The sequence below is a fragment of the Podarcis erhardii genome, assembly GCF_964252035.2.
Source record: "Podarcis erhardii genome assembly, chromosome: Z".
Lineage (NCBI taxonomy): Eukaryota > Metazoa > Chordata > Lepidosauria > Squamata > Lacertidae > Podarcis > Podarcis erhardii.
The window spans coordinates 28,585,955-28,599,562 of record NC_138504.1 but is presented as its reverse complement, the minus strand read 5'-3'; the positions used below and the strand labels follow the sequence as shown (position 1 = coordinate 28,599,562).

The 13,608-nt window shown below is 44.1% G+C and overlaps 1 protein-coding gene across 3 annotated transcripts in view; it reads left to right on the top strand.

Moving 5' to 3' along the window:
- LOC309333509 (actin-binding protein WASF3-like) overlaps positions 1–13,608 on the top strand; it is a 75,082-nt gene that overhangs the window by 22,507 nt on the left and 38,967 nt on the right. For all 3 annotated transcript variants that reach the window (XM_081847144.1, XM_081847142.1, XM_081847141.1), the window contains exon 2: positions 12,702–12,861. In XM_081847144.1, the coding sequence (XP_081703270.1) occupies positions 12,729–12,861 (133 nt within the window). In that variant the 5' untranslated portion in view covers positions 12,702–12,728. The remainder of the gene's footprint in view (positions 1–12,701; positions 12,862–13,608) is intronic.

Sequence of the window (13,608 nt, the reverse complement as noted above, 5' to 3'; positions counted from 1 at the left end):
AGTAATAAAATCAATGACATTAGATGTAATGGTCAATCCTATCCGCTCAATTTATTTGCTGATGATATTGCCTGATTGTCTCTGATCCAGAGGTGTCATTGACGGAGGCCATTGGGGAAATAAAAGCATTTGGTAGAGTGACTGGATTGACAATTAATAAAACCAAATCAGAATTGTTGTGTTTGAATGTGCCAATTGATTTACAAGATGAACTAAGAGAGAAGATAGGTTTTAAGATCTGCCCACAATAAATCAAATATCTTGGAATTAATATAACAAAAATCTGGAAGAAACTTTATAAAGCTAATTTTCTGACATTAATAAGAAATATTAAGACAGATTTCAAAAACTGGTCCAGGCTGACATTATCATGGATGGGAAGAGTGTTGTTGGTGAAAATGATGGTTCTACCAAAGTTTTTGTTTTTGTTTCAGACTATACCCATTTGTATTTCGATTGAGATATTGTAAAAATGGCAAAAGGTAGTAAACTTTGTACACCAGGGTAAAAGACCCAGATTATGATTAGCTGTGATTTACCAGCAGTCTCAGAGGATGTGCGTGTGTGTTGCTTTACTTTATTTACAAAAATATCGCAATGCTACTCATATTCAAAATGTTTTGGAATAATGTGTTGACACAAATAATAAAACATGGCTGCAAATTGTTTTTGAAAGAGTTATATAGAGCACCAAGTTTACAATTTTTAATACATAAGAAAAACAGTTTTGATCCCATAGTAAATCCATTTGCACAGGCAGATCTGAAAGAATGGAACATGTAGGCATCTAAATTAGCTCCTTCAATCTCTCCATTGTTACCTTTTGTACTGCATCTACTTTTTATATGACAGGAAAATAGCATGTTATTCAGAAATGGAGAGAGAAAGATCTTTATAGGCCAACTGATTTATTTGAAAATGGTTCAACTATATCACCTGAACAAATAATGAGACAATTTGGAGTGCAGAGTATAAATTGGCTTTATGCTAATCAAGTAGTGTATTTTATATCAAATTCTGAAGTTAAAACGCAAGCCACACGACCTTTAACATCATTTGAAAATTTGATTTTACATGCAAATGAATATACATTTTTTTAAAAAATCCATACTCTATTAAATATTAAATGAGTTAACAATTGGAGGATGTAATTCTGTAAAAAAGCAATGGGAATCTGATTTAGAGATAGAGATTGCCGAGGTAGATTGGAATAATTTGTGGGCTAAAAAACCACTAATATCAGTATCAACTCATATATGAGAAAATATATTTAAATTATTACACCAATGGCATTTGACACCATTACACTATAGCTATATTAATAAAACAATCTCACCACTGTGCTGAAGAGGGTGCAATAGTAGAGGTACAACATATCACATGTGGTCAGTGGCGTAGCGTGGGGGGTGCCAGGGGTGCCGGCCGCACCGGGCGCAACTTGGGCAGGGGCGCACTCGCACTAGCAGCTCTCTGCCCCTACTAAAATCCACTGGTTAGGGAGCCCGCGCTCGCTCGGCTTGGCGAGGAGGTCGCAGAAGGGGGAGAGCAAAGCCTTCTGCCGCTGGCAAAAAAAGGAGAGGAAGCCGGGCGGGCGGGCGGGCTGGCTGGCTCGCGGGGGTCTGGCTGCGCCTGCTGCTGCCGTTGCCGCTGCTGCCGGGCTTTGACAGCTTGGCGAAGCGGAGGGAGAGGTAATTGCGTCTCTCTTTCCACTGGCCGCCTGGGTAGTGAGCCGAGCGGAGCAGGGAGTCTGGCGAGGGGGCGGGAAGAGACTTTCCCCCCTTTTTCCCACCTCGCCTGGTCAAAAAGGAGAGCGGAGTCTCCTCAGGGTGCCCTCAGGCAGGGCAGGGCAAGGCAAGCAGAGCGAGGAGGAGAGAGAGGGGAAGGGGGGGGGAGCAGCCAGGAAACGACGCGGTGTGGAGGGGGAATCAATTAAGGAGAGAAGCCTCGCTGCTGCTGCTGCTTGGGAGAGTAAATTACTGTACTTGCCTTGCCCCGGGTTAGGGGGCGCAAATTATTTGCCTTGCCCCGGGTTGGGGGGCGCAAATTACTTGCCTTGCCCCGGGTGCTGATAACCCACGCTACGCTGCTGCATGTGGTGGATGTGTGAGCATATAAAACCCTTCTGGCAGAGGGTATTTACTTACATTAGCTGTATCACAGGTTAACAGGTAGAATGTACCCCAAATTTGGGATTGTTAACCATTTTTAAAGAAGGGCACTTTTTACCTTTCTTATAAAGAACTAATTGCTTTTCTTTTAGTAGCAGCATGCCTGGCATAGAATTGGAAAAGATTGGATGGAACATCTGTGTATTGCTTGCTGGAAACAGAATGCATGGTTTATCGCTGTATCAGAAAAATTAACAAAGAGATGACAAGCATTGAATAATACAAATGATGTAGAAGGTTGTGTGGAAATATGGCATCCTTTTATAAAGTAATTTACTGATAACTGTGTGGAATAACAACCACTGAAACCACAGACTAGACTTTGGCAAACTTAAATACAGTGGTACCTCGGGTTAAGAACTTAATTCGTTCCAGAGGTCCGTTCTTAACCTGAAACGGTTCTTAACCTGAGGTGCGCTTTCGCTAATGGGGATTCCTGTTGCCGCTGTGCTGCTGGCGCGCAATTTCCGTTCTTATCCTGGGGCAAAGTTCTTAACCTGGAGCAACCACTTCCTGGTTAGCAGAGTTTGTAACCTGAAGCATCTGTAACCCAAAGCGTCTGTAACCCGAGGTACCACTGTAGATTGATTTGTCCTGGAGAGGGGAGTGGGGTAAGATGGAATTTTGTTTTGTTTATTTTTCTTTTTGTAATGGTTGTTATATAATGGATATATAAAGGTAAATGTGGCTGGCGCTGTGGTCTAAACCACTGAGCCTCTTAGGCTTGCCAATCGGAAGGTCAGCAGTTCGACGGGGCGAGCCGTTTAGTCTTGCTGGTCACATGACCCGGAAAGCTGTCTGTGGACAAACACTGGCTCCCTTGGCCTGAAGCAAGATGAGTGCTGCAACCCCATAGTCATTTTTGACTGGACTTAGCCATCCAGGGGTCCTTTACCTTAATGGATACACACACACACACACACACACACACACACACACACACACACACAAACAAACAATAAACCTATGATGGAGGTTAGGCTGAGAGACTGTGTTCATCATTGTTGCTGCATCCCTTGCAGCATCCTCGTGGCTCGGTGCCCAGTGCAAGCAAACCGGTGACACTCCCCAAAGTAGACCTCTGCGGGGAGAATGACATGGAGAATGCTGTAAACTCTGGTTAATCTGCAGTTTGGAACAAGATAGAAGAGACTCTGCCTGGTGTGCAAATATCTTTTGTTTCAATAACGCAGCCCTCACCAACCTGGTGCCTGCCAGATATTTTACCCTACAACTTTCATAATCCCTCACCATTGGCTGTGCTGGTTGGGATTGATGGGAGTTGTAGTCCAGAACATCTGGAGGCCACCATGCTGATGAAGGCAGCAGTAAAGTGTATTGGGAACAAGAGCCAGGAGCTGTTCTCCCTTGAAAGAATATGAAAGTCAGCAGTTACTCTGACTCTGTTCCTACTGCTAACCAGTACTCACAGGTCCTTGGTAAAGCAGAGACTAGAAGAAAATTGGTAGTCCTTCTCTTGTTAAAAGATTTATCAGTGATTCAATTGTTAAAATATTTAGTGGTTTTAGGTGATGCAGAGGCTAATGGAGCCTTAATAATCACAATTTGTCCTAGCTGTAGAGTCATGTTCATTTAATCCTGTTATACTGGCTCTTTGCTCCTTCACTGTTTCTCTATCATCCCAAAGTCTAAAGAACATTCTCTGCATGAAGAGAGCTGCAAAAATGAAAGAAAGAAAGAAAGAAAGAAAGAAAGAAAGAAAGAAAGAAAGAAGAGAGAGAGAGAGAGAGAGGGAGAGAGAGAGAGAGAGAGAAAGGGTTAGGTTTACTGCTGTATACAGTTGTATGTACAGGAATATTTATTTAATTTATTTCATAAAATTGATACTTCACTTGATTGTAAAAAAAAAACAACCACCCTCAAAGCAGTTAACAAAAAAGATGCAACAAAAAATATCAATAAGAAAAATTAACAATAATTTAAGACTTTCAAAAAGTTAAATGTAACAATAGAGGTAAATAGAGTTTAATTGGACTAAAGTACAGGCGCATGCTAGAAAAGATGAGATAACAAACTGCGGAACAAAACCAACTGCAAAGACTTTAGGGTTTGAACTTAAGACTTCATTCGGTGCAAAAGATGGAGGGGGGAGCCTACAGTTTCTTTATTTAAAGTTTTATTCTCTACACTTATGATTCGGCAACCCTCCTCTGAATGTTCAAATTATATTTGTACAAGCAAGGATGGAAGAAATTGGATTATAAATATGGAATATAGCATCAAACAGAACTATGTGTGTAAAAAGGGGGAAAGAGGAGGGTAGCTCTATTTTGCAAAAGGTATACAATTGAAACTTAGAGCTGACTTTTCCCTATCTTTTATTATTTATGGAGTGAACTGAATAATGCTAAGAGGATTTAATTTAATTGGAAGTATAATTGCTCGTATATCTTCAGTTGGAAGGAAGAATGAAAGGAGTCTGTGAACTGCCAAGGAACTGAGAAGGTTCTTTATTAAGTCATCTGCAGTTCAACAGACCGCTCCTCTTCCCAGACTGAGAGGGGAAATGGTGAAAATAGGTTATTTATTGGAACAGAGTGACTTTTGCAGCTGTTGTTAAAGTTGCAAAACAACAAAGTGGGACAGAGCGATGGAGAAATTTCTAGAACAACAATGGGATAGCTCTTTCCAAGGCATGATGGATGACATCAACAACCGGGAGAAAGAAAGACATAACATCTTACAAGGACAGGAAGAAACACCACGGACAGAATAATTGCCACTCACTGGAAGAACAAGGATATAGTTTGAGTTCCTCACTTGTAGTTTTGTATATCATTAAAGTGTCAACACAAATAGAAGTTATTAATATTGCAGTTGTTGTATAAGGGATTATTATTATGCCTGGAATGTAATGGAAATTAATAAGATTTTGGAATGCAGAAATAAAGCAAATAATCAAGCCATCAAATCGAGCACGCGGGGGCCACTTTATCTAAATTATATAATTCATTATTTGAATGATTGGTATTGATAATTGTATTATAAATTGGTACTGTTATAATGAGGCTATTATTGGATTGTAATTGAAAATAATAAAAATTATTGTTACAAAATAATACTAATTTTTTAAAAAAAGTTTTAAAAATACATTGACAAAACTTCACAATGTAGGATGTATAAGAAATATATGCACTATTCTGTTTTTAAAATTTTATCATAACAAAAAATAAAATAAATAAATATCAATTTACATTAAAAGAAAGTTCAAGTGATGGGAAGATAGACTGGACTAGAATTGCAAAACTATGTGAAATTTCCCCAACCCAGTTCTAAATTGCCCTAATTTATAGTGGGAGGCCCCACCATATATTTTTGGCAAAGCTGTTAAATTATGAGCAAGTGGATGAATGGGACCTGGTTAGCTCTGCCTTCAGCCATGATGATCTTTCAATATTATTGCTTGAGATGGTTAATGGGGAGGTGGCACACTGAATAGGAACTGCTGCAACAACTCCATTCTTCCCCAGTGGACTTGTCCCAAGGCACTTGTACTATTTCTTCCAAGTTCACTGGGTATTGGATGAAGACCCAGTGCTGCCTTTTCCTCTTGGCCATCGTTTTGCTAAACCAAATTCCTTCCTTGCATTCATTCTTTTCTAGACCAATGTTCATTTCATAACAGAATGCTGGCATTTAATTGGCAGGTGGAGTCAGTAGCTCTTCTGTTCCAGTTCCCTTAATCATGCCACTAATTCAAGTAGCTTGTGAAATGCTTTCTCAGGCTCTCCCTTACCCTCCCTATCCTTTCCATACTATCTGAGCAGCATCCCATCAGAAATTCAAAATAAATGGGTGCAGGAATGGCCAGGTCATGGAAATAGGCTTGATAAAGAGATCTAGAAAAGTTTGTCCTCCAGTAATTAGACATGTTTGATCTCTAATAAGAAAGCTTAGGTATGATTTGGTATATAGCCCCTGATCACTCAGTTGCCGTCATCTTCAAGTAGAATGACGAAAGACGCCTCCCTGAAACTCTGGAGAGCCACTGCTAATCAGTGTAGGCCAGAGTTTTCCAAACTGTGTGTTGTGACATGTTAGTGCAGAGGTTCTCAACCTTTTTGAGTCCACAGCTCCTTTGACCAGCTGCATTCTTTCTGCAGCACCCCTGTGGGGCTCCCTTGCCTGCAGAGCTGGCAGCCCCTCACCCCTTTTCAAACACCCTCCCTTGTGGAGTGTTCCCTAATCTTCCTCTCCTCTCCTTGAGAGTCATTTGGGCAGCTGCAGCTGCTGCCCCTGATCTCTGAGCTGCCTCCCTTGCCCCAAAGAGAAGTGCCTCCTCACACTGCCCCAGGGGGACCTGGGATTCACCATTTGCCTGGGGAGCTTGTAGCCAGGTTCTGCAACAAACAGCTGTGCAAGCCTTTGGGAGACAGAGATGCAATAGGGCATCACAGGAGGGAGGGAAGGAAAGAGGGACAGAGGCCAGTGTTGCCCATGGCACCCTTGACCATCATTCAAGGTACCCCAGGGTGCCACAGCATACTGGTTGAAAACCACTGTGTTAGTGTGTCAGCTGCAGCATGTAGGTGTGTCTCACGAACACTCCCCACAATCCTCCCGGAGCTGGAGAGGGGTTAGTTTAACCTCCAGTTTGCTAGTAAAACTGAATTACTGCGTCGTGAAATGATGCATGTATAAAAAGTGTGTCACCAACTTGAAAAGTTTGGAAAGCGCTGGTGTAGGCAGTACTGAGCTGGAAGGACCACTGGTCTAACATAGAACAAGACAACTTTTTAAGTTCCTGACAGATGATTGTGCCATAGCTCCCTAGTCAAGCATTTACTTTGCATGTAGAAGGTCTCAGGCTCAATACCCAGTGGCATCTCCAGGTAGGCCTGGAATACCACTTACCTTAAGCAGAGGGTGGCTTTGCAGGATAGGGCCTGCCCACCACCATAGCAGCCGCAGAAACGGGAGATTTCCTGTTGGATGGAGACGTTCCTGGCCTTACTCTGATGGCCTTACTCTGAGCATGGGGAGCTACTGTCAGCCAGTGTATAGAATACTGAGCTTAGATGGACTAGTGCTCTGACTTGGAAGCTAAGGCAGCTTCCAACTTTCCTTTTTATTTTGGGGGGGGAAAGGGAAATACAGATTTAGATAGATATTGGGGGAGAGAACACACATTTTAATAGGTATTGTAGATGTGGGATGTCAGCCTGCATGATGTCCTGAGTCACTTCCAATTACTGGGGTCATGTATCCCGTGGGGTTTAGAATTTAAAAGAGGGGGGTTGCTGGACTACTCAGTTTTCTTTGTACAGTGGTACCTCGGGTTATGAACTTATCGTATTTTTCGCTCTATAACACGCATCCGAGCATAACACGCACATAGTTTTTAGAGGAGGAAAACAAGAAAAAAAAATATTCTAAACAAAACAATGGATGTATGATTTTTGTGGTTCATGCTGTGGCCACAGACATGTGATCTGACGGTGAGTTTGGGGTAGCCCAATGCAAAAATCCTGAGGATCCATGTGGATCCATGCTTTGTAAGCATGTTTTTGCACCTCTGCAGGGGCTCTTCTCCCGCTTTGCTGTTTCAAAGCGAGCCACGGAGGAGGGAAGGAAGGGGAACCATGGATCCTCTGCTCACAACTGCAGCAGATACCCCGCCATCCGTAGGCATTCGCTCCATAACATGCACAGACATTTCCCCTTACTTTCTAGGAGGAAAACAGTGAGTGTTATGGTGCAAAAAATACGGTAATTCGTTCCGGAGGTCCATTCTTAACCTGAAACTGTTCTTAACCTTAGGTGCCACTTTAGCTAATGGGGCCTCCCGCTGCCGCTGTGCCACCACCATGCGATTTCTGTTCTCATCCTGAAGCAAAGTTATTAACCCGAGGTACTATTTCTGGGTTAGCGGAGTCTGTAACCTGAAGCGTCTGTAACCCGAGGTACCACTGTAAGGCAGTGGCCTTTGCAGGCCACTTAAGGGTCCTCATCAGCATCTCAAAATGATGGGCTAGGTTGCAAGAGCTACAACTGGATGATGGTGCCCTCCAGGCTAACAGGTGGACCTTTCCTCCACCCCACCCACCTAGCTGCTAGGTAGGAGAGCAATAGCCAAAGTAGTGCAAGTGAGCTCAGCTGATAGCAGGCTGGAAACACAGGGACCTGCTTGCTCTGTGCTGGACCCAAAGCTTTAACTAACAGAGAAGCAGGATCTGTTAGGGTGTTAATTCTGTGAGCCCCTCTATTCTATGCTCAGGTTGTATATAGGTGTAAAAAACAACAACCCCATATATCCTAAAGACAACACAGTCTCTGCTGACCTTCATTGCAAGGAAACAGAATCTGGGTAAGTGTCTGGAACCCCTAAGGGTAGTGTTTAACAGTATTTTGAGGGGTTTTTGTTTTGTTTTTTGTTTTAAAGATTAATAGAGAAATGGAACGGAATTGTGGGTAACAAAAATAAAGGCAGGGGGAAGCCTGGGAAATAAGTTAATTAAAACTTGTTTAACACAAGGGTCCCTAGTGTCTTGTTGAGCCCATCAGGAAATTAAATGTCACTTGATTCTTCAGCAGTTCCTCAGATTCCTTGCCAATGTGTGTAATGATGATAGCAGCTAATGCAGTGCATTCATTGCCCACAGGCTATTGCAGAATTGACAGTGCAATTTATATGCCACTCATCATCCGTTTAAGCAGCTGGGTTCTTGTTTAGTGATGGACAATAGTTTACTTCAAAATGAGCAGAAAAGTGGCAAAGATTTTGGGATTCAGCACACATTCCGGATGAAGGAATGCACACCAAATGTACTAAACAGATCCTTTTGAAGCACAATTCACAAAATGAAAAGTGTGCATCACTTCCTTTGTACCTAGGGAAAACCACAATGAGCATATCAAGGCAAATCCAGCAAAATGCAGCTGTGTCCACTCAAAGCACACACTAAATTCTTGTTGTGAGTCCAGTCTAATGGGGTGGCGTGTGCTAAAAATAAAACAGAACTCTGAATCCAGGCACTCTTGAGTTGTCAGCCAAGAAAAATTAAATTCTGCCACCTCAATAAATGTGTGCCATGGCAACTCTGAAGAGCTCATGTCATTCACCTTTCCCCATGACTCTGTATGTTCTGAATATCCCAGATGGTTCTGTTAGGTGAGTTATACCCACCTGCTTTGTAAATTCACAACATATATTCATTCTTTTGTGTGTACACACAGAATGTGCTATTTATGCTCAGTTTACTTCTTCCTCAGTAATACAGTGGTACCTCAGGTTACAGACACTTCAGGTTACAGACGCTTCAGGTTACAGCAGTGGCGTAGCGTGGGTTATCAGCACCCGGGGCAAGGCAAGTAATTTGCGCCCCCTAACCCATGGATTTGCGCCCCCTAACCCGTGGATTTGCGCCCCCTAACCCCCAGATGTTGCGCCCGGTGCGGCCGGCCCCCCCTGCACCCCCCACGCTACGCCACTGTGGCAGACCAAGGTGACTGAATTTATGGGACTGGCAGAGATGACCGGCAGAATTCGTGACCAGAGGAGAGAGACAGTGGAAGAGGACTGGAAAAAATTTAAAATTTATCTTAAGAACTGTTGTAAAATTTCGGAATGCTAAGATGTCAAGGGGTATGATGCAGAGAATTACAGCTGTTAAAATTTAAGTTTAAGAAAATTTTAAAGAAAATTAAACATAAAAATGGATGAAGGATTGCTAAAAAAATTTAAAACAAGGATGCAGTGAAGGGGAGGTATGGGGAAGTCGTGCTATGTTTGTTTGTGTTGTGTTTTGTTTATTCTTTTTTCATGTTGTAAAACCAATAAAAATTATTATAAAAAACAACAACAGAGTGCTTAAATGACTCAGGACTGTAATACCTCAGAGTCCATCTTTCCCTTAACCTGGACCTTGCAAGCATCATTTGAGGCCTTCAAGTTCCCCCCTCCACGAGAGGTCCATAGGATGGCAACATGAGAATGGGCCTTTTCCGTGGTGGCTCCCTTTGTGGAATGCTCTTAGGGATTCTCACCTGGCACTTTCGTTACATATCTTTAAAATGTTGCTCTACAGCCAGGCCTTTGGCTGACTGAACCATCCATAGCCTTTTAAATGAGTTTGGGGGTATTGTTTATTAATATCATGTTGGGCAATTTGTGTTTTTATGGGCTTGTTGGGTGAAAGGCAGTATATAAATGTAATTTTTAAAAAGAAATGGGAGTGCAGCTGCATTCAGGACAGTCAACTGTCCAATTCTCAAGCACCAGAACCAGCAACCCCTAGTAGCTCCATCCTGCCAAGATTCAAACTCAGTTTATTTCCCCTCAGCCATCTCACCAGATGGTGAAATAAAGCTGGGTGTCATCAGCCTTCTCATGGCACCTTGTGGCCCCACCACTTTCCTGAGGGCTGCCCCACACCTGGTGTTGGCTCTCTTTAAAGTTGTGCACTCACTTTGGGACCAAACCCCACTGAGGACAGGGGGACCTCCGTTCCAAGCTGTACATCCACAAGGTCAAGCTGTAACCTAAAGAAGTTTCAGACTGATGTGCAAATATTCCTTAAGCCAGTGGTTCTCAACCTGTGGGTCCCCACCCAGATGTTGTTGGACTACAACTCCCACCACCCCTGAGGTCTGGCCTTGCTAGCTAGGGGTGATGGGAGTTGTAGTCTAACAACATCTGGGGACCCACAGGTTGAGAAAGGCTACCTTAAGCTGTTTTAAAACCTAGTAAACGAAACGAAAAATAAAAATTCTAACCCTCCAGCTCCAGATCAATGTAATTCATGGGAAAACATAAATTTAGGCAGTTGGCTATATTATATTCCGGAAGCAATGGTCTCACAGGGACCCATCGTTAATTTATTACAGCTAATCCTTCATTTGCTTCGGCGTGGAGCAAAGCAGAGCACGTTCGCCTGCGCCTGGGGATCCTTCTGCGGCTTATTTGGCAGAGTGGCGTCCTGGACCTCCAAGGCTCCAGAGTCTTGCCCTGTGCCGCTCCATAGCCTCAATTCTGAGGCCGCAGCGCTCTCCGATCTCCGCGAGGTCAGTTCTCCGGCTGCTTTGCAGCCTCGCCGCGCCCGCTCGGAGCCGCGTTCCAAGAGCCTCATCCAGAAAAGTTGAGACTCACCCTCCACTGCTATGCTCATGCGGTGCTTTCCTTCTCCGGGAGAACCGCCAAACAAGCCCCTTCGGGCGCGCGGGAGGAGCGAGCCGCCCGCTTTCCCGCCCTCGCCGGCCTCCTGGGGCGCACGCAGCGCTCGCGCCCTCCGCAGCCCGCCCAAACGCGTGCCAATGCCGGGCGACGCGCAGGGCTTCTAGCGGCAAGCGAGTGTGCGCGCAGAAGGCGGCGCCTGAGGCGAGGTGGCGCGGGGCGGCGTCCTGCTCTCCCGCCCCGTTTCTGGGCTGCCTCCTCCGAGCCGGCAGGGCGACTTCCTGCTCTTAGTGCTCGGACAGGATTGGGGAAGCACCTGCAGCGCGCCGCCGAGAGGGTGCAGCTTGCCGGGCTTGAAGCGTCGCAAGGAGCCTGGGCTGGGGAGCGCGCAGCCTCGTCCCTTCCTTCGCAGCCTGGTAGGGGCAGAGAGCTCCGAGTGCGCCCCCAAAAATGTTGCGCCCGGTGCGGCTGGCACCCCTTGCACCCCCCACGCTACGCCACTGGGTTACAGACTCCGCTAACCCAGAAATAGTACCTCGGGTTAAGAACTTTACCTTAGGATGAGAACAGAAATCGCACGGCCGCGGCGCAGCAGCAGCGGGAGGCCCCATTAGCTAAAGTGGTACCTCAGGTTAAGAACGGACCTCCGGAACAAATTAAGTTCTTAACTAGAGGTACCACTGTATAAGTATTTCTTCTGTGGCGACGCAGAAACAGGCCTAGGAGGTAAGCAGAAGTGGATTCCTGCATACAAAGCGTTCAGGAAACTTTGTAGCAGCTTTTTTGGAACATCATCCAGGCATCCCCCCCCCCAAAAAAAACCACACACACCCTCATAGTGTTTGTGGCTAAATAAATGTTGTCACAGAGAGTGGAATGCTGATGCTAGTGCTTTTGGGGGTATGGTTTTCATTTGTTATTATGCTATATACTTTTTTGTTTTTATATTATAAACCACCCTGTAATCTTTGGATAAAGGGTGGTGTAGAAATTTAATAAATAATATAGATAAAATAAAAAGAATCCCTCTTTGTTTATATATTTTGTTCTGCAAATTTTACTGTGGGTTGTTGCTGCTTTATCATTGGAGAGGGGCAAGTTGCTATTTAGGGCCCCCAAGAGTGAAAACTTTATTCAGTCATGGAATCATAGAATTTGGTGTAAGGCAACTTCCTGGGCTTCTCTGTTCTTGTCCCTTCTTTGCCTTGCCTTGGATTTCTTTCCTTCTGTTCTCCTCCTCAACACCAGTTTCAGAATGTCACCTCCTCTGGGAGAGACCCTGGTGGTGTTTTTTTTCATTTTGTTTATGAAAACTTTGTGAAGTGTAATGTCCATTGACACAAAAATTCTTACAAGAAAACTGAATCGGTCTCTGTAATCTCTTCTACCCTTTATCCAAGGCGAAGCCCTGCCGATTCCCTTCCAAGATGCCGTTGGTGAAGAGAAACATAGAACCTCGTCACCTCTGCCGCGGAGCCCTTCCAGATGGGGTTACCAGTGAGCTGGAATGTGTGACCAACAGCACTTTAGCCGCCATCATTAAGCAGCTGGGGAGCCTCAGTAAGTTTCTGATGAGTTTTGCATCTTAGATAAGTTTGAGTGCAGAAAAGGGCTGGCAGAAAAGGGCTTGCATGGGGTTTAAACAGAGTAAGGGAACTCTAGATTCCCAGACTATCCCTGTATCTTTAACCTCTATGCTGGCTTCTCTCTATCCTTTGAGGTTTAGACTGATATGTCTTAGGTTGCATTCTGTTACAACTTCCTCCTCCTCAGCACACTTACTCTGGATCTCAAGGCACGAGGTCATCTTGGATCTACCTTCTGAGAACTAAGGGGCAAGCATGACTTCTTTGTTTCTCCAACTAGTCAGTTAGGTCTACATAACTCTTTCCTATAAAAATTGTGCTTCCTTTAATAAGCATAAGCTTCCTTATCTTATACAAAGTGTCATTCTGAATACCTTTTAACTAATGGTGTGCTCCAAGCAGGCATTATTTTAACTAAAAACATGTGTGTCCTGTACCAGGCCTGAGGCTGCAGCCAGATATGAGTGCTTCAAAGTTCTGAAAGCAATAAGAGGGAGCAATCATTGCCTGCACTGTAGGGATTGGCAAATGATAGATCAGGATCTGCTGGGAGATTCTCTGGATGATTTGCAGTAGATTGTCAAGGATTTCTGACTCTCAGTTGTTTAATAACAAAATGACTCCCTTCCTCCCCTAAATTAAATTGCTGAAATGAAAGAAGATTGAGGTATCATGAGTGGTGTTTTACATGGAAGGACTGTGAGTCTCATTTTGTTCTGAT